Here is a 22,559-nt window from a genome sequence, read left to right as displayed (position 1 = left end):
ATCTCCCCCTTGGGAGAAAACCTCTACCTTCTGATCTCTGACCGACTCTTTAAACTTAACAAGACTGGGATCTCTATCTTGCTTTTCTTTCACCTCAGCTACTAGAGATGATTCTAAACTGTTTTGAACCCATATACTACCTTCTGTCGAATCGACTAAGCAGATACCTAGTTGGGCAAGCTGATGGACTTCCTGAGCTAACTTCTTCTTACTGTCCTCAACATGAGCAACACTACCCATAGACAGTCTGCTGAGAACGTCGACCTCTACATTGGCCTTGCTCGGATGATAAAGGACACTCATGTCGTAATATTTCAAGAGCTCTAACCACCTTCTCTGACGAAGGTTAAGATTTTTCTGAGAGAATACGTATTTAAGGCTCTTATGATCTGTGAATACATCTACGTGAACACCGTATAAGTAATGCCTCCCAATCTTTAAGGTAAAAACTACGGCTGCTAACTTAAGATCATAAGTCGGATAATTCTTCTCATGGGGTTTAAGCTGTCTGGAGGCGTAGGCTATGACATTACCATGCTGCATGAGGACAAAACCCAAACCTACTCTGGATGCATCACAGTACACTATGAATCCATCTGAACCATCTAGAAGAGTCAAAATTGGAGTTGAGGTGAGTCGAGTCTTCAACTTTTGAAAACTCTTTTCGCATGAATCTGACCACTGAAACTGAACCTTCTTCTGAGTAATCTGGACATAGGTATACAATAGATGAAAATCCTTCAACAAATCAACGGTAATATCCAGCTAAACCCAAGAAACTCCTAATATATGATGGAGAGATGAATCTGGGCCAGTTTCTCACTGCTTTGGTCTTTTGAGGATCAACTCTAATGCCATCACCGGAGATGATATGACTAAGAAATGCTACTGACCTTATCCAAAATTTGCACTTACTAAATTTGGCGAACAATTGATGATTTCTGAAAGTCTGCAATACTATTCTGAGATGGTCTGCATTATCATGCTCACTGCGGGAATAGACAAAAATATCATCTATGAAGACTATGATGAATATGTCCAAGTACTGCTTGAACACACAGTTCATCAAGTTCATGAAGGCTGTCGGGGCATTGGTAAGTCCAAAGGACATGACTAAGAATTCGAAGTGACCATACTGAGTACAGAAAGCTATTTTTGGAATATCATATTCTCTGACCCTGAGCGATGATAGTCTGATCTAAGATCTATCTTAGAAAAATAGCCGGCACCCTGAAGTTGATCGAACAAGTCATTGATTCTGGGAAATGGATATTTGTTCTTGACGGTGACTTTATTAAGCTGACGGTAGTCTATACACATTCAGAGAGAGTCATCTTTTTTGCGCACGAATAAGACTGGTGCACCCCACGGGGACGCACTAGGTCTGATGAAACCCTTATCTAGGAGATCCTTCAAATTATCTTTCTATTCTCTGAGTTTTGCTGGTGCCCTTCTATATGGCAGAATAAATACGGGCTGAGTATTTGGAAGAAGGTCTATGCCGAAATCTATTTCCCTTTTGGGAGAAATTCCAGAAAGATCTTCGAGAAAGACATCAGAATATTTATTCACTACTAGGACTGATACGAGACTGGGAGTTTTGAAACCAGAGTCCTTAACTTGAACAATATGATAGACAAATCCCTTTGATATCATTTTTCGTGCCCGAAGGTAAGAAATAAGCTGACCTCTGAAAACTGAAGTACTGCCCTTCTACTCTAGGATGGGTTCATTCGGGAACTGAAACTGGCCAACTCTATTTCTGCAGTCGACTGTGGCATAGCAGGAATGAAGTCAATCCATGCCGAGAATGACATCAAAATTAGTCATCTCCAATTTGACTAAGTCTGCTGAAGTGACTTTCTAAGATACCATAACCAGACAGTTCCCGTATACCCATCTGTCTACGATAGTGTCTGTTCCCGTATACCCATCTGTCTACGATAGTTTTACCCACTGGGGTAGAGACTGAGAAGGGCTCTGTTAGAATTTTGGGACTGACTCTGAAATCAACTGCTATATAGGGAGTAAGAAAAAACAAAGAAGCTTCTGAATCTAGCAAGGCATAAACATGTACATGAAAGATCTGTAATGTACCAGTAACCATATCAGGAGAATTTTCCTGATCTTGTCAGGACTGAAGAGCATAGTGTCTGTTTGGGCGTTGCCCACTAGTAATACTGGAAGAGGCACCCTGCTAATTCGGGCAACCAGACTGAGCTGGGGGCCGATTATGCTGACCCTGGGGACCTGGCTGGGGACAATCTCTGACTCTGTGGCCTGGATTGCCACATTCGAAGCAAATATCACTGCCAGCTCTGCAAGTACCCTGATGGTGCTTGCCACATGTCTGACAAAGAGGATAGGTTCGGGAACTGCTAACACTACCCTGAGACTTAGAGCTTGGAATCTTATCTCTGTTGCCGTCTCTAAATTTTGGCACTGGAGCACTAGCTGGGGAAGAAGTTGGAACGGATGACTTTGGGTGGGATTGAGAACGACTTCCACCCTCTAACTTAGGCTGAGCAAAGTTGAAACTACCTGTCCTTGCTCTCTTATTCCGCTTCTCCCTCATCTTAATCTTCTGTTCTTTTATCTATTGAGCATGGATCATAAGCCTGGCTATGTCCATCTCACTAATCAACATTGCAGATCTGCACTCATTGACCACACTATCAATCACCCCAGAAACAAACTTACTCATCTTAGCCCTGTTGTTTGCCACTACATGAGGAGCATATCTAGATAATTGAGTAAACTTAAGAGAATACTCTTTCACTGTCATGTTTCCCTGCCTGAGGTTGATAAACTCCAACACCTTAGCTTCTCTCAGCTCTAAGGAAAAGAATCTATCAAGAAAAGCAGTGACAAACTTCTCCCACTCTATAGGCCCTGCGTCACCAACCCTCTCTGCTTTCCACTGTTTGAACTATGTGTGAGCCACATCCAGCAACTGATATATAGCTAGCTCAACACTCTCAACGGCTGACATCCCCATGATATCTGTAACCTTCTGAACCTGATCAAGGAATTTTTGAGGGTCCTCGTCTGACTTAGACCCAAAAAAGGATGAAGGATTCATTTGGGTGAAGTCCCAAATACTGGTTGTAATTGAATTGGACACTGGGTTGGCCGAAATGACAGTTGGTCATTCATTATGGGCAACAATTGAATTAGCAAGAGTAGTAAATACAGCTCTGAACTTTGCATGAGAAATATGTTTGTCCAAGGGATCTGCTTGGACAGACTGGGGGCTGACTGATTTCTGTTTTTTCTCTTAGGAGGCATGTTCTGTAGAATAAAGGGAGAAATGAATTAGACTGAGAGTTAACAGGTACTCTAACAAGAACAGTGGGACCCTCATCTAATAGGTTAAGTTACCTTATCAACACTCATCTAACAGGTTAGATGTCTCAACCTACGCTGGCTACATAGTTTTGGAGCGTAAGGATTACTTCTAAGAATCACACCCTCAACTTGCAAGTGAGTTCCCATCCTTGGGCTCACTCGGTGTTGAATCCTACTCTCTTCTGATTAGACACTGAATTAATTATACTGAACTGACTGGACTAAGTTCACTGAGTTCCGTTGACTGACAAAATATTACTGAGATCTGATAACTGAATGAGATTACTGAGTTTTCCTAAGTCATGAGACTGACTGAATTCTACTGAACATGGCTTGACTGAGAGTATCTTGAAAACTGACACTAACTCTAGGCACACAGCTAAATTGTCAGGTACAAGTACCCCCAGGACTTGATAGCATGAAACTGACAACACATGACACTCCCTAGACTCATGACCATAATCAACAATCCATAACACAATCATTGGGGAATTTCATGAGGCACTTGATTATCATGGTCTGGTACATGAATAGGAATGCATATAAATATGTCATAATTTCATAGGGCTAATCTCCTGAACAATCCATCAAACAATTTCAATGCATAACAATAACAGAAAAGTCATTTTGAACATAAGGGTAAAGCATGGGTTTATCAATTTGGTCATAATTGAGTCCTAAAGCATGATTCTCATTCTCTTGGGCATTTTGTCAAACACATTGCATGCACAACCTTAGGCTTAGGCATATACACTAGTTCATACATCATAGTTACTTTAATCAACTCAAATTAAAAGTTTCCAAACTCGTATACTAGTATAATTTCATGAAAAGTACATAAAGACTCCAACTTGGGATTTATACAACCATATCAACATAATTGAAATCAACTCACTACATGGAAATCATAATTCATGAGTTTAAAATGGGATTCTTGAGCTTCATAGGTGAAAGAAACCCATGAATCATCACTTTACATACTTGGGTGGATGATTTATTGAAGATTGGTGGAGGAAAGCTTGACTTCTTGCCTTGAGATTAGACATCTAGGATTTTTTGTTCTTGGGGATTGATCTTTGAGAGAAACCCTAATTTTGTCTTGTGGGTGAATAATGAAGTTATGAGCTCTGGTATGGTATAATTAAGAGTCAAAACGGGTGGAAAAAAATTCAAATACCCTTTTAAAAATGGCTTAAAATCGTTGATCGAAAGTGGTGACAGTTTGGGCGACGGTCCGTCGCTGGCTCAACGGTCCTTCGGTCCATCCCGTCGTACTTGTCCAGAACCTGAACTTCCTGCCTCGTCTGCGATAGTTTGGGCGACGGTCCTTCGCTAACTCGGCGGTCCGTCAGTCCTGACATCGCACTTGGCCAGAAGATGGTTTCACTGTCTTAGTCGCGACGGCTTGGGTGACGGTCTGTCGCTAGCTCGATGGTCCGCTGGCTTGACCGTCACTTTTGGGCAGTTCTGACAGTTCTCTATAAAACATCCATAACTTTTTACTCCGATACCGAATTTGGACTAAATTAGTATTGTTGGAAAGCTAATTCAATTTTTCACATGATAAAAAGTCGAAATTGGGGAAATTCTATCTGATTTAAACATTAATCATTTAGGAAGTCATCACTAACTCTTCTAGATAATAGATTTGACTTAAAGAAAGTTCGGGATATTACAATAAACAAGGGCGAAGGCTAATAAAAATGAAACAATAGAAATGAAGAAAATACACGATGTAGAGAGCACAATTTACTTCCTCTTGCAATTATCGTTCAGCTATGTAACCACATTACAATAACTTTATTTTCAAGGGAAAAAAAGTGACACAACTTTACAAAACATAAGCACCTCTATCAACTCCTCACCCAACCCACCCAAAAAAGGAAAAAAAAAAAAAGCAGAATCTGTTACATCAAGTACCTAAATAGATATCGTCAAGATGAAGGTAGGCCATGTAATCATAAATAAAGGCTAATTAATCATAATATCAAAATTTAGACACTTTTACTACAAGCTAAGCATCAGATTATAGCATTAAAAACGATACCTTTATCTCTTTTTGAAGCAATCAAACAAGTGATAAAGGTATTTGCATGTAATTGTAATTTCACTTGTTATTTGCTCTACTTTTCAGGCTACTAAATCGTGTTTGTTATAAATACATTACATGTTAATATTGCAGATAACTTGACCTAGATGCTATACATAAAGAAAAAAAAAAAGAATATAGGGTGAAAAATACACCTAAAGTATTTCAATTTTTTGAGTTTTATGTTAGAATTATCACGAACTATTTATCAAAACACACATTAACTATTAGTAATTGTTTGCGTTTCATAGTTGAACTTTCAGGACGGAAAAGTGAACAACTATAGTTTGGATGTGTTTTGAAAAATAATTGGTGTGATAGTTCAGGTAGAAAACTCTCACATCTCATAATTCAGATATGAAATTGATCAATAAACAAAGATACTTTAAGTATTTTTGACCATTAACCCTCTAAAAAAACTCTCACACATAACAATTCAGGTATGAAATTGATCAATAAATAAAGATACTGTAAGTATTTTTGACCATTAATCCTCTAAAAAACTCACACACACCTAATAATTCAGATGTAAAATTGATCAATAAATTAAGATACTTTAAATATTTTTTACCATTAACCCTCTAAAAAAACTATCCTATTAATGCAAAACTTAGACTCATTTAACTATAGTCTTGAAATGAGGATGTCACATTTGATAAATTCATCCATTAAAATGAGTCCCATGCTCTTTCCTAAGTACAACTTTCTTCCTAATCCATACCTTTTTCCCATTACACAACCCCATACTTTAAACACATGCACACAAAATGGAAACAAAACTTGAGGTGAGGGAGCAAATGTAGACTCCAATTGCATATGAATTAACTTAGAAAAGAAGACATTTGGGCCAATTTTTTGTGGCCATTTAGCACTATTCTTTTAGTAAACCAAAAACATAAAAAGATGTTCTGAATAATGCAACATATAGGAGGAAACCCATAATTTTTTTAATGTTGGGAATAACATACACAGTTGGTTGTAGGAAGAGAAATTTTGAAAAATTACCTTGATTCGTTCTCCTTTAAAACTTTGGCTCATTCGCATATGCATTGCATGTGACCACCGACACGATTTTGGCTAGAAATTACCTTTAGTAACTAATAGCACAATTATGATTGAACTAAACTTTTAACCACAATAACAATAACATAGCCGGTACGATAGAATCCCATATAGTGATGTCTTGAGAGGGTAGAAAATGTACGCCAATCTTACTTGTATCTTAGAGGTAGAGAGGTTGTTTTCCATACACCCCCGACTAAACTTTTAACCACAAAGCCAGAATTTACCTTTTTACTATTTATATATAGTAATTTATCTATAATATCAGTTTGGACTAAAATTTACTTAAGGAACAATAAGAACATATGATCTTTAGGAGTAAAAGTACTTATTTTCTCCAATTTATTCTATTTTTATTCATGCCTATATATGTTGATAGATCTCTTTAAGTAGAATATCATTAACTTACAAGTTGACAAAATGCAAGTGAAAAATGTACTACTACATAAAAAATGGCACATCGATATCATCTTCTATAATTTCTTGTTTGAATATTTATTAAAATCTTTTGGATTTTTATAGTCTCTATGGGAATACACACCAAAAGGTCACTCTCAATGCCTAATAAAAATCCAAAAAATATTGTATCTGAAATCTGACAGACACCTCAGCTGATACTTCTCACATGGTCCATTTTCCAATTTATTTGTGACATATCAAACACATCAAAATTTTATGAGCCACTCAGTTACTAGATTTTATTAAAATTACTTGTATGAGATTTTCTTCATGAAATTCCATATTGTAACACTCCTGGACAATGAGGTACCAACAAAAAAAAAAACAGTAAAATATGAATTATTAATTTTTGACCCTGTATAAACGACAATATTGTTGAGAATATACTGAAAATAATCTGCCTATTTCACAAAAACAAGGTAAAATTTATGTATATCTTATTATACTGATTTCATTTGTGGATTATACTGATTTCATTTGTGGATTATACTGAATATGTTATTGTAGTTATAAATTAACCTGACAACATTCGAATACAAAAATCAATACATATGATTTTTAAATGTGAATTGCATATCGATTTCTTAATTCTATTAGATGAAATTCATACTATATTTAGAGTGTCTATTTCTAAAGAATAATCCACTCTAAACAATAGTCTATTTCTAAATTTTGAGGTTGGAAAGTTGCACTGCACCGGTAAACTGAAAGCAGTAGAGTATTAGTATTAAATTTGTAACTATATTAGTTTTCAATTAATGCACTCTAAGAGTATATATAAGCATTTCTTTTTGTTTTCTCCTCGTTGTCCGGTATTTAATTTGAGTGCCATGAATTTAGATCGCAATGCATAAAAAAAAACATTTTGGGTTGAGATTTTTTACTTTCACATGACACGAATATGAGATTCTTATTAAACGGTTAATATATCAATCGAATTTAACGTAACTTTAAACTATATAGTTATGACTTAATTCATGATATACTACTTGCGAAGTGGGGGTAATTTTGTGATTTGAATTTATTGATTTAGAAGACTTTTTTTTTTTTCCAACATTTAGAAGACCTTTGTGACTACTAAAAACATTCAAGTTCAGCTTGTTGCATTTAATTGCATAGAAAAAGGTAATCCATACACATAAAATAATTCTTTTCGAAATAATTGTATATAATAAGATTTGTGTAACGGAATGTTTTTTTTTTCCTCTTTCAGATCCACTTTGCCGACAAAGGACTAAGTTCCAAATTTCAGAAAATAGACCTAACTTATTTGTCAAATAATTGTCCATTAAATGATGACATATATATCACAACAAAGGTTATGGTAGGTGATAATTAATTTGATTCATCTTTAATCAAATATTTTAAATTTGAGTAGTTAATAATTAATATGATTCATGCATCTTTAATCGAGCATTTCAAATTCGAGTCCTTCGAATGAAATTTATCTTTAAAATAAATTTTTTAGGCTTGAATTCTGATTAGTGGAGTTCAAAAATAAGTATTAAATATATACCAGATGGGAAATTTGGAAAACATAATGGGCAAATATATTCATATAGCAATAAGTTATAACCTATTTGGGGCCAAGCTTTTTTTTAAAAAAAAAAAAAAAAAAAAGTAGTTTTCTAAAGAGTAAATAAAACAGAACAATTTGGAAACAATTTAATAATATTAGATCAATTAATTTTGTTTGGCCGAGGTTTTAAAAGTTCTTATAAAAAAAAAAAAATACTTTTCTTCGGCTTCAAATACTGCTTCTACTATTACTACTACTCAAAATCACTTAAAATATCTACTACTTCATAAAAAATTAACCAAACACCTCAAAATAAATATTTTTATCTTTAAAAAACTTGACCAAACAAATTATATAACCTTGTTCAATTAGTTAAAGTATTTCTTCAAACAATCATTTGTAGCTGTCATAAGTACACCTTTAGCTCCTTTGTCCCTCTTGTTTTTGATATTTTTAATGACCTATGTCTTCATGTATCCATAATTCCCTACACAAAACTAAAAACAAAATGTTGTAGGTTTTTTCAGAGTTAGCTTTCATTCTTAAATTTGTTGTCTTGTTTTTTTTTTTTTTTCTTTTCCTAATTGCATTGAACTAAGAAGGTTTTGGTCATTATCAATGGTCTCAAAAAGTGATAAGACAAAGTCACAAAAAGACCTAATATGAAATTAATTTTGGTCAAGTGATTGTAACTAGAAACCTCTTCTTTTTATTTATTTAATTTATGATGAAAAAAAAGGGAAAAGGACTAGAATATTCTCGGCTTAACGAAAAAATGTAGATGAAGAGTTATCGTTCTCATTCAAAAAGTCAAGGGAATTAATTTTTTAGCTCTTAAAGGTTGAAAAAATATAGTAAAATGAACTGAACACAATTATAACCATTTAAAAATCGTTATCATAATTTATTTAGCATATTTAGCTGATTAAATAACCAAGCCAAGAAATAAACTTGATCTTACATCATCAAAATCATTTAATTGATGGTGCTCAGCATTTTTTTATTTTTTTGGAGAATTATATTATACCGCATTCATGTAGAAAAGAATTTCGCTTTCACAAGGATCACATGTTACGCCTCAAATGTCGCTACTTATGTGTTAAGAAAAGTCGCTTCGATAAAGGTTACACTTTTCACCTTCTTTAATGAATTCATTCGATGTAAATTTAAATTAATGAGATTAGATAGAATTTTGTTTGATTATATTGCACCTGATAAAAGATATCATTATTGCTCCAACCTATATATCAACTTTTAGACTTTGATTAATTTTTCTAGTGCTAGCTTAATCATTTTATGTCATGCCTCAAATCCTATTGGGGCGAACTGACACCCGTAACCGAGGAGGCTCAGGAGAACCAGCTCATAACCTTATACTTCTCATGCATACCTCTATGACAACCTGAAATTCAGACAGCATCATGTCGCATATAAAAGAAAATAATCACCTGTATAAGCTCGAGCACACATATATATGTATATACAATACTTGGCCGTTGGAGCCATCACGTCTATTAACAAAACACCACCTTGACTGTACATTAGGTCTACAAAGCCTCAATACACAGAGTTTAACTAAGATCGGGACACACCCCGCTATATAACTAACTTCTATACAATATCAAAAGTGACTGGATATGACAAGGAAAGCCTTGAAGCAAACTGGAGCTCACCAAAAGCAGCTGGATATCCTGACTCCTACTTGTGCGGTGCATGAGCTGAGGTACCTGTGCCTGCAGCATGAAATGCAGGTCCCCCGTAGGGGACATCAGTATGAAATATGTACTGAGTAGGTAAAGCTGTAGATAATCACATATGATATAGGAGCTCAATAGAAATCAGAAACAAGTGAATAAATCATAATAGGAGTGGACCACACTTACTAGAACTTGTGACAACCTGTATTGTATTTATTCAATCACTTTACCTTCGTTCTTATCATCTTTGTAATCATTACTGTACTGTACTGTGACCATTAGGCTGCCTCCAGTACATATCAACTGGGATCGACCCATGATAGGCTTATGCCCTTGGGATACCACCCATAAACACATAAATAGGGATCGGCCCATGATAGTCTTATGCCCCTGGGATACCACCCGATAAAAGAGAACTTTCATCACTTAGTTCAATTAATCTTTGAGATTATTATTTCGGTCGCCACCACATTTTTGATACTTTGAAAAAATGATACATCAATCAGATACATATAAATAGACCATCAATGCAATAACAATGAAGTAAGAACTCATTGGCACATCAATGAAGTGTTTTGGAGTCATCAATGCCATAACAATAAAGTAGGAACTTATTGGTATATTAATAAAACGTTTTGGAGTCATTAATAGCACATGGATCTTGTTTGAGTAACCGGATACCTTCTGACATTCATTAGTGCAATAAACATGTAAGATTTGGAAGACAAGTAAGTATTGGAATGTCTTGACATCTTGTAGGGTGGAAACAAGTTCATTGGTAACGTAGGACATCATATAAAACCATTATGGATCACATGTTATTGAATAACTTTGAAAACTTTCTTAATAGAACAATTGTTCACTTTCATACCAAAGATATGGTATAGAGTATGTTTTACAAATCTGATTGTCAACCTTCAATACTAGTCCCAAATGGACTTCCCGTTTTTTCGGATTACTTATCTACAATGAACATATATAGCAATCTAGTATTAGCGACCAAACGTCACAATTCAATTATTTGAATTCACCAAACTAGTGGTTAAGTAGTAAGCCTTAATTACACCATAAAGGGTGTCACTTTAACCCTCTTATACTCCAATTACATTCACATGCCATGCATATTCATACAACATCCTCCAATATCAAGTTTGGATTCATTTATCCTTCCAGCTAATCCATTAAACCAAATTGAGCCATAGACATAAATAATCATCAATTCAATAGTATATCACCATATCCACCTTCCATAAATCAATTATCATATCCACCTTCCACAATTCAATACAACCAAACCATGCAAAATAGTTCATAACCCTATTTTCATCACCTTTCAATAACAACCAATACATATAATCCTATATCACACATATACATATGGAAAAGAACAAAGGCAAACAATATTCATACCTTAGAATTCATCTCTTGATTATGCTATCCTGTTTTCACAAATAATAGGTGCCGTTCGAAGCTCTCGAGATGACAAACACAGTTATCAGATTAATTTAGAATTTCTACGGTTGAATCAAAAGTAATTTAAAGATCAAATTTGGTTAGGGTTTGTTCTTTCTCAATGATTGATGATGAAAATGAGTTTTTGAACTCATATACATGTATATATACACATATTCCCGTCCATAATATAATAGGAAATGACCAAAAAGCCTTTAAAATTTAAATAATGTCAAATCTGTCCGGACTGTTTTGATAAGCTAAAGTAGATCGACCATAACTCTTTGCTCCGATATCGGATTTGGGTGAAATTGGTATCGTTGGAAGGATAATTCAAAGGGCTTTCATTTCATATAAAGTAGGCCACCCAGTTCGTCCTGTACAAGGAGTTATGGTCGTTTGAAGTTGACCCTAAAAATCTGTTTTGATAGGCTGAAGTAAAACGAGTATAACTCCTTACTTAAACGTTGGATTTGGATGAAACCAATTGCATTGGAAAGAAGACTCAAAGATCTTTTTTTTCATAGGTCGCAGCTCTCCCAGTTCATTATATTAAGGGAGTTATGATCGTTCGAAGTTGACCCAAAAATTCGGCTCGCCTCAGTAGTTTGTGTGCAGGAAATTTTCCTGCACATTTACTATTCTCAAATATCCAGGCCACCGTTTTATAGTTTCGAACGTGCTCGATTATATCCGAAACCTATCCATTTTTTGAAATCTCTATATCGTTGGAAAACTTATTCAATAACCTTCACATGGAACCATCGACGGACAAATTCCGGTATAAATAAAATAAAAAAATTAATTTCATATAAATAAGACCAATACACGTACTTGAATACGCAAATACACGTACTTGAATACGGGGTGTTACATTTTAATTAACGCAATTAATTAATCAAAATCCTTCATCATCATTATTGTTGTTGTTTTAGGTAACTATGAATTGATTTGCATTCTTCCTTTTTTTACATTCTACGTTATTAACATTACTCTATCTACTTTTTCTAGTTTATCTAGAATATCACCTGGCCTCCACAAATATTTCAACAAGAAACTAAGCTTAATCGAATTAATCCTCCAAAATAATATACAACTCAGATATGTTATCGAATTAATCCTCCAAAATAATAGACAACTCAGATATGTTACTAGTTACAGCAATAAAATATTTAATATAATTTTATAAATAAAGTATGAAAAATGTATAGGAAGGATGTCTGCAATGACCCTCGACTCAAAAGGAATGTTATCGAATTTTAAAAAAATCTCAATCAATAAATAAATAACAAAATACAAAGCAAATAAAATAACACATTTAAGAACACGTAAAGAAAAATAAGAAACTACATCATTACAAAATACTACTACTAAATGACATATACTTACTAATCTTCCGACTCTAATTTTCGACCTTCATATATATCTTCCTCTCCGCAATATGTTAGTACTATACTTCCTCTGTTTTACATTAGTTATCCACGTTACTAAAATAAAATGTCTCAAATGAGATTTTTTCAATTTACAAAATGGAAATAGAATCAATATGGGACAGAAGGAGTGTCATTTTCTCTAAATGTTATAATAATAAAGAGAATGAATTTTAATTTAACAATATCAATTCCCTTAAAAAATCATAACTAAAATAATTTAAGTTTTGTGCATTGTTAGTGCACAAAATATCAGGTGAATTAACTTAACTTGCTATTGCAGGTTACACATTTTTTTTTTACTTTCATACAAAAAATCAAATAACCTGTAATCATAAATCGAGTTTACCTAAAAATATAAAATATTTTATATACTAACAACGCATAAAACTTAAACTCTGAGTATAACGTCTTGAGTTGTTGTGCATTTTCATAATTGGATTCTTTACTAGCTCCATTTATTCTCTATTATTGAACCTACTTTTCCTAATAAAATTTAATTTTTTTTTTTTTTTTGTATTCTCAAATTTAGGGAAGAAAAGAAAATGTCAAGGGCAGTCTCCATCTACAGTATTTGTAATACTTATTTTGAAAGACCCAATAATTGCTTTTCCTCAGACCAATAATTGTTGGGTCTCTGAGTAAAGTATTGTCTATTCTGCACTTACTTAATTGAAAGTTATCATATTTCCCATCAAAATTAAAGTGGATTGATTCTTTGAATAACAAAGATTAAAAAATTGTTACTTGTGAAAAGAAGTAATTGCCAGGCAAGAAAATAAGAAAACCATAAAGCATCACGCAATAATATTTTAATTACTAGTAAATTTTTAGTACGTTTTACTAATATATAGTAGTATATATTTCACCAATTTTATTTTAACTATACACAAAAATTTTAAAAGTAAAAATAATTCTTGAATCTTGTATTTTAAATAAAAGAGTTTGTAATGTATCAAAATACTTTTTGAAACTTATGTTCTTAAATATATACGCAAGATATTGGAATAAGAAAATTACTAAATAGAAAAAATAATATTTTTTAAAAATAGATTGAAAAATTAAGATATACAAATTAAAACTAAAACAGAAGAGTAATAATTATCAGACAATTAAAAACCTAGTTTGATAAAAATATAAAAATATTAGAAAGTGTGACAGCTAGTTATGAAACTTCTTACCAATAAGGATTATGATTGAGTCATAGAAACTTTTTTTCTCGTGTTTGAATTTAGAAATGATATCGCTTCTATTAAAGAACGTTTAATCTTAAATATGAAATTTTCGAGTTTAAATATAATCATGGCGTGAAACCAAGAAAATAAAATATGAAACTTCTTAATATTTAATGATTGAGAGAAGACTTTTATTCTAGGATAAAAAGAGTCTCTAATTAACAAATTTTAGAATAAAAAAGTACATTGAACTTAACATAAATAATTAACTGAAAAAAGTTAAAAGAAAGCAATTGGAGAATCCAAAGCAAGTAAGATTTGTATTAATGTAATGTTTTAGGCAACATGTAACAGGTTAAGCACGTTGCAAAGACGTGCATTGTCCCCAGCCCAACCCTGAATAAGAAAGTGACAATTTTTTTTTTTAAAAATAATTTATGAGCAAAAATTGATTAAATATTTAAGGAAAAATTAGGTGATACAACAAATTAAGGCTCTATATTTAAAATAAGTATAAATAACATAGATATCAATCTTTTGGAAGTATTAGTTACTTTACTCTCTATCTCTATTAATATACATAACATAACCGACATATAAATAACATTCTGTGTATATGTTGAGATTTGGAGTTGAAATTTTTTATAATATTGAAAACATAAGTTGTGTATCTATATAATTTAATAATTCATGTGGGTACAATTAGAAAGAGATATTTTGTATGCGTGAATATATTTATTAAGAATGTGGATATAATGTATTTCACAATTATTATGTGCACAGACACAATATATTTCGTTATAAAAATATTATATACACCTGGATATAACTTATTTTACTATAATTATGCATGCGAATATGGTGAATTCCACCATATTTTGAAACCAAAATTCTATTACAGTTGATAATAAACAAAATCTCATTATTTTTCATAAATATAGGCTATAGCGTTATTTATCAAATTTTCTCAATATTTGATACACTTTTATTTTTTGTTTAGCCAAGCTTATAAAATCAACATATTTTGAGAAGTATTTTTTTTCAAAGTACTTTTAGTGAGAAATAATTTGTGTTTGACCAATATATACAAAAATACTTTCGATCAACAATTAGTGTTTGACCAAACTTTTAAAAATGCTTTTAAGTATTTTTTTCCTCAAAACTGTTTTTTTTTAAATGCTTTTGAAAGAAATTACATTTTTTAGTTTACGAAAAACAATTTTTGCTAATTCTCAGAAACATTTATTTTTTCTTAAAACTTTAATCAAATACCTGAATTTTAAAAAATAAGTACTTTTGAAAAAAATAAGAATTTTTTTTTAAAAAAATAAACTTTGTCAAACAGACTATTAATAAAATACCATAATCTTTCCAAACTATACTCTATCCTAATTTACTTTGTATCTCTTAAATTCTCTAAATTCGTATCACAACATTAATAATACTATTTTCTACAACTTCCATAATTTACAAAAAAAAAATACTACTACTGTTTTATCATTTTAAATTTAGAGAAAAAAAAAAAAGACTTTATAATTAGGAATTCAAAATTAGAAAAATATATAATGTGGGACCCATTTCACTCCCATGGTGTGGAAGCCCACATGTCCTCTATACAATCCAAGAAAGTACTACAATTGATGTTAGAAAAAAATATACAGAGAAATGAGACTCTTTTCTCTCTCTCTCTCCAAGCATTTGTGTTCAGTGTATAGTTATTGAAAATACAGAGCTTTTTTAGATCTCTGTTTACATCATTTTTTTGAAGGTAAAAATGGCTTACTTTTATTCATTTTCTTGATTTGTTGTTGCGTTTTGTTTTGAAGTTTTACTCATTAATCTTAATGGGGGGGTTTTCTTAACTTACTTTGCAATGACTTTTATGTTACTCAATGTCTTCATGTGTTATTTTAAGTTTTTTTTTTGTGTGTGTGTTTGTGTTGTACTAAATATTGTAATGTTTTAGGAAGTTAGGAGAAATGATGGAGGAATTTGAAAAATCCCACTTTAAGTGTCTTGTTTCTACTTTAAAGTTGTAATCTTTGATGTTTTAGAGTAATGGGGTTGTTCAAATCTCTTGTTTTTCCTTTAAAGTTGTAATCTTTGATGTATTTGAGTAATGGGGTTGTTTTATTTGAAATGGATCTTTATTGTTGGGTTTAGCTTGAGGTATGGAGTTCAAGAAGTTGATGTTTGGTCATAAACTTGGTGGATTCATACATCATTTAAGGTTGTGTGATTTTTTGAGATACTTCTTATAGGAAATCAAGAAATATAAGTACCTAACAATATTCATTACATTTTTTGTACATATATCATGGCATCAAATAATGTTGGATCTCAAAGAATAGTGGATGCTTATTTGAGATTATTACATTATCTTCCTTTACAAATTTTATTGGAAACTTTCATCCAACTTGAGTTTTTGAGCTTTTCAATTGCATTCTTTGTTTCACGAAATGCTTTTCCTTTTTAATAACCGCTTGCGCACACCTTGACTAATTCCATAGAATACCTGGTACCTCGTACCAGCACATTGGAAAAAATCACCTAGATTTGAACTTGAGACCTCATGGTTCTGTATCATGAAATGCTTGTTCATTTATCTTATTATTCTTGTGTTATTGGTAGAGGTAGTATTGCTTCTTCAATACTGTGGTTTAGTATATGTATGAGTCTTATTATTAGTATTTGATTTTCTGATATGGAATTTTAATTAATCATTACAGGGACAAGGATGGATTTCAAAATGACTGAATCAGACTGAACTCGATAGAGCTCAGAAATTTCCGGTTCAGTGTGATGTATGATGCTCCAGGCATAGTCAGCAAGGTGTTTGGCTTTCGAAAGATGGTTCAGATCAAGGTTTTATGTGTAAGCCATTTACCTTTGAAGTTCTGGGTGCTTGCTGATTAGTCTACTTATTTCCAAGGCCATAGGTGATGGGTTCATTTCGTGGTAATTGTGAAATTGTTGAGTCGAAGGATGAGGTTGATGTGTTCCTGCATTCCAGAAATTTAAATCAAGCACACGAGCCTGACAGAAAGCAGAAGCCTCCTTTGGCTAGAAAAGGAACGGGTAAATACTTAGGAGGTGATATCAATCAGCTTTTCGAATCAATCAACGTAAGAACTTCAAAGAGTCTGGATTTGACAGATCATGTTAGAAGAGATGCCTCAAAAAGGCCAATGCGGGGTGGTGGATCAAACTCTCCGGTAACTGGGTTTTCTGATCCAGTTTCTCTAAAGCAGGCATTTCGGGGTCTATGCATATCTCAGGCAGCAGAAATGGCTGCAATGAAGCGATTATCAAAGCCACCTGGTTCTCCTAGTGTTTTAGAACCTGGAAGAATTACCTGTTCCTCCCGATTTGCAGGTCCTAGTGATTCTGGTTTTCTTAGATCAGAAAGACTAGTACAAGATGAAGGCATTTCAGGAGGTCTCCACAAGCCGTTGCATAATCCCCATGAACGGTATGTTAAGTCAGCAAACCATAGTCCCCGTTCTTCTCCTCGATTTGCCATTAAGCCATTTAGCACGAGTCAGAATGGGAGAATAGTGCCAGCAGAGAGCACATCCAGCATTGTGCCTCAGCACATCCAAGAGTACAGGTTAAAGTCACCAGGTCAAAGTGCCCTTTCTTCTCCACGATATGCTAGTAACCCGAGTGTTAAGAGTACAGAGTCCATATCCAGACAATCTGACAGAATATTGCCAGCAGAAAATGTACCAGGCTCCCGTAAAAAAGATTTTCTACAGCCTCCAGAAGCCAAGATAAGGTCAACCAGCCAAAGTTGTCTCTCTTCACCTCGAATTGGTGGTAAATCAGTAATTAAGCAAGAAGAATCTCTTGTAGCACAAAATGAGAGGACAGGAGGTGCACAAAGCATTTCTGGCTCATCCAACATGATGCCTGAGTTTTGCAAAGAGCCCATGAAGTCCTCAAAACAAGGTGCCATTTCTTCTCCTAGGTTGGTAGCTGCACAGGCTTTACAGGTCACCACTTCCAGTCTCCAGGAGAATGAGAATGCACACACATCAAATCATCATGAGATCAAACCACTAGGAACTGCATCAACCAAGGAAAAAACCCAAACTTCAGTTCCTCCCTCATCTTCATGTGAGTCTGGTAATGTTGTATTGGTGTCTGGACCAAAAAGAGCGCCGGATAATCAGAAGAGAAATGTGGTGACAGCATTTAGAGTAGCAAACAGAACAGCTCTAAAGCTGAGACGGAAAGGCAGGTCGCAGACAGTGCCTTTGTCAAATGTCGTAAGAGGAAGCAAGGAGACTAAATCGACAAAAAGCACCAGTCGTGCCATCAAGCCTCCAGCCAAACACAAATATCTTGTCAAGAAGAAATTGAAAGAGGAGGCAGCACTAGCAGCTGGCACTTTTAACCTATGCTATGAAATAAATGGTCCCGCAGAATCGCCTAGTCAACTTATCTGCCAGAGATGTCAGTGCACTCTCGAGGGTGTGGGGAAGGAATCTAGTGTGGAAACTGCAAAGCAAATCTCTGGATGTATGACTGTTGGAGCCAGTGAAAATAGCATTAGCTGTCCTGCTAATGGCTATGTCAATAGTGGTCCTCCTGTCTTGAAATTCAACAAGACATCAAAATCTAGGGAGCAAGGGGAATTCTCTCAGAGCTCAAAGAGTAGTATTGGTGATTATAGTACTAGCACAACCATCAGTGAAGAGAGCAACCTAAGCGGCTCGTTTTCTGGGAACAGACCTCACATGTCTAAAGATGGTAGGTGGGAGGCTATTAATCAGGTGAGGAAACACTATGGATTCTTAGGATTAAGTCACTTCAATTTATTGAAGAAGCTTGGTTGTGGAGACATTGGCACGGTGTATCTTGCTGAGCTGCTAGAAACTAATTGCTTATTTGCAATAAAAGTTATGGATAACGAATATCTGGCAAGAAGGAAAAAGTTGCCGAGGGCCCAAACCGAAAGAGAGATTCTGCGGATCCTGGATCATCCTTTTCTGCCAACACTCTATGCTCAGTTTACTTCAGATAATTTATCATGTTTGGTTATGGAATTCTGTTCAGGTGGCGATTTACATGTTCTCCGTCAGAAGCAGCCAGGTCGATATTTTTCTGAGCCGGCAGCTAGGTATGATGTTTAAAGTGCAGTAGATCTTACTCGTCGTTAATCATGTTGGCAGATGATGCTTTGCTAAGAAATACTTGTAAAAAATGAAGCTTTTTTAGGAAATGATGTAACTTCACCATAAGCGTAACATTTAAAGACCGTCTTTATTTTGACCTGCAAATAGATGTGAAAAAATTTGGTAGCAGGTAACAAACCTTCACTAGTTTAAATGTATTAGAATGTACATAGGTCGGTATTTATGCAGTCATTTTTAATATGATATTGCATATTCTCACTCGGTTAGTTCAAGACTTCTGCTTTTTAGTTGAACTTATTTGATTGGGCTTCATTCATGATGCTCTTGTTTTTATCTTCTTTTTGTGTTAATGCAGTGCCAAAATCTGAATTACGCAGAAATTTTGTCAATAGTTTTTGTGAAGACATAGTAATTTGACATGGAAAGGGAGAAATTTGGGCTGCTGTTTAAAAATGTTGGCTTGCTTTGATAGCTGTATCTTTGTACACTGTTGGAAAGATTAAAGATTTTATCTTGCTTTGGTAGCTGTGTTTTTGAACATTGCAGTAAAGTTGAACCAGTTCTATCGCCTTCAGCATTCAAATATTCTTCCATATCACAAGACAACTATCTTAGTGTATAATTATAATTCTTCTAGTGACCCAGGATTTCTCTGACTAGTTTTTTTAGTTTTAGACATATTTTACTGACTTTAGGTTCTCTGTTATGTGAGATAACAATTACCTTCTCTGTTTATTGTTTAACATATGCTACTCCTTGAATTGCCACATAAATATATCTGTTTACCTATTGGTATATCTGTTAAGAATCTCACATCGGGAAAAGGATTGGTACTTGATCTCCTTATGTGGACTTGGAAAATCCTTCCCTCATGAGCTGGCTTTTGTGGTTGAGTTAGGCCCAAGATCCATTCTTTACAATATCAACAACGTGAATGACTTTCTTACTGCACAAATGGCTCCCTCTCTCCACCTCTTCGCAATTTATTATCATGACCTAGTGGTTGTGCTGTCCTAACTTGGCTGAATGTACATCACTTTTTCAGCCTAGTTTTCACGGACGCTAGTAACTGTATTCTGCATAGTGAATATTTATCTATAATATTTAAGCATAGATGAATTAATTATTATCTTGCCCAGTCGGAGAATGTAGAAATCAATAACCAGTCATGTGTCTGCAATATCCAAATTTAGATGTATTATATATCAGGTTATTTATCTTTTAGCTTCCACATCTGTGTACTCCGCAGTCAGTGAAACCTCTCTGAACTCATTGTTATTGCAGGTTTTATGTTGCTGAGGTCCTCCTTGCTTTGGAGTATTTGCATATGCTAGGAGTTGTATACCGTGATTTGAAACCAGAAAACATTCTGGTCCGTGAAGATGGTCACATCATGCTAACTGATTTTGACCTGTCACTCAGATGTTCAGTTAATCCCACTCTTCTACAATCATCCTCATTGGGAATGGAAGCCCCACGGATCTCTGGTCCATGTGCAGGATCCAACTGCATTGATCCTTTTTGTGCAGGACCATCATGTCAAGTTTCTTGCTTTAGCCCCCGAGTTTTACCTGGCACTGCAAGAGCAAGAAGGCAAAAAGCTGATGCTGCTGCATCTCTTAACAGGTCATTGCCTCAGCTTGTCGTAGAGCCAACAGAAGCTCGGTCCAATTCATTCGTTGGTACACATGAATACTTGGCTCCTGAGATCATCAAAGGTGAGGGCCACGGGAGTGCTGTTGATTGGTGGACACTAGGTGTTTTCCTTTACGAGCTTCTATATGGTAAGACACCCTTTAAAGGTGCTGGAAATGAAGAAACTTTGGCCAACGTCGTCATGCAGAACCTCAGATTCCCCGACAGCCAGATCGTGAGTTTTCAAGCAAGGGATCTCATCAGAGGGCTGTTAGTAAAAGACCCCGAGAATCGGTTGGGAACAGAGACAGGAGCTGCTGAGATAAAGAGACACCCTTTCTTTGATGGCCTGAATTGGGCACTGATACGCTGCGCGGTTCCACCTCAAGTACCTGGAGTAACAAAAGTAGCACTTGAAGAAAAGAGCAAAAAGTTTTTGGAGTATGGTTCAACAGGAGAGAATCTAGAATTCGAGCTGTTCTAGCAGAACTGATGTTTCTATTCGAGCGAGAGGCCAAACAGGTGAGGCAAGATGATCTTGATCGAAAGTTCCACTGTTCTGAATAGCGAGAAAGAATGAAATTCGATCAAATTTGCTGTCTAGTTATGACTTATGATGTATTCATTATTCCCACCCCTTGTTGATACTGATGTCTAAATGATAATATAGATTTGCAAAGAACAAGGGGAACTATACCATCAACATAAAATTTTGCTCATTGAAATGCATGGTGGATGCTGTAGTTATATATACTTGATCATGCCATATTATATTTGCATTTGCTTAGCTAATGTACCTGGTAAAAATTTTAAAGAGCCACAAGCTACTAGAAGGCTAAGCAATAAAGGCACTCACTCATGCTGTGAAATGGGAAATTGTTAGTTGTTTGTTTTGGCTAATATGCTGTGGTGGATCTAGATGGTTCGTTACGGGTTCACGTGTACTCAAGACATTTGTCCAGATTCTCCGTTTCCGCGGTGATGGAAGAAATAGAAGTTCAAAAAGGAGTACCAAAACCTATTTAATTCTTGTCAAAATCTATTTGAAGGGAGCCATAAAATAACCGGTAAAGTTGCTATCATGTAATCAAGAGATTATGGATTCAAACCTAGCGAATGCTTTAGTGCATCAGATTGTCTTCAGAATTGAGAAGTGAGAAGGAAGTTCTCATTTTGTACATGCTAGATCTTGAATTAATTAATTTTCTTCCTGTTATCTTTAAATATTTGAATGTGAACTTAATATTAATCTAAGGTTATTGTAAGAAGTAAGAACTCATTAACTTCAAATTTCAGATCAAGAATGTCATGTTTAACCAATAACTTCATGTGTGAGCTAACCTAACCCCTAAAGTCTATGTATTTTTTAAACAAATAACAAAAAGGTCGAAAATAGGAGTGATTTAAGCGTGAGATTAATAAAACACTTGCTTTAGATTTTCAAAATTTTGAGGCAAAAAAAAAAAGTTATGATAAATTTAATAATTTAATTTCACTTAAAATAATATTATAGATTGTATAGAAAAAGTACAAAATTTAAATAACAAAAGAA

General features: G+C 34.3%; 1 protein-coding gene across 1 annotated transcript; it reads left to right on the top strand.

Annotated features, from left to right (window-relative positions):
- The first annotated feature begins 15,864 nt into the window (after window positions 1-15,864).
- On the top strand, window positions 15,865-21,760 carry LOC107843650 (serine/threonine-protein kinase KIPK1). The gene is made up of 3 exons (XM_016687997.2): window positions 15,865-15,999; window positions 16,961-19,356; window positions 20,657-21,760. The coding sequence occupies exons 2-3, from the start codon at window positions 17,174-17,176 to the stop codon at window positions 21,489-21,491; spliced, it is 3,018 nt and encodes a 1,005-aa protein (XP_016543483.2). The 5' UTR covers window positions 15,865-15,999; window positions 16,961-17,173; the 3' UTR covers window positions 21,492-21,760.
- The last annotated feature ends 799 nt before the right edge of the window (window positions 21,761-22,559 follow it).

This window comes from Capsicum annuum, chromosome 10 (genome assembly GCF_002878395.1).
Source record: "Capsicum annuum cultivar UCD-10X-F1 chromosome 10, UCD10Xv1.1, whole genome shotgun sequence".
Lineage (NCBI taxonomy): Eukaryota > Viridiplantae > Streptophyta > Magnoliopsida > Solanales > Solanaceae > Capsicum > Capsicum annuum.
This window is presented reverse-complemented; position numbering and strand designations above follow the sequence as displayed.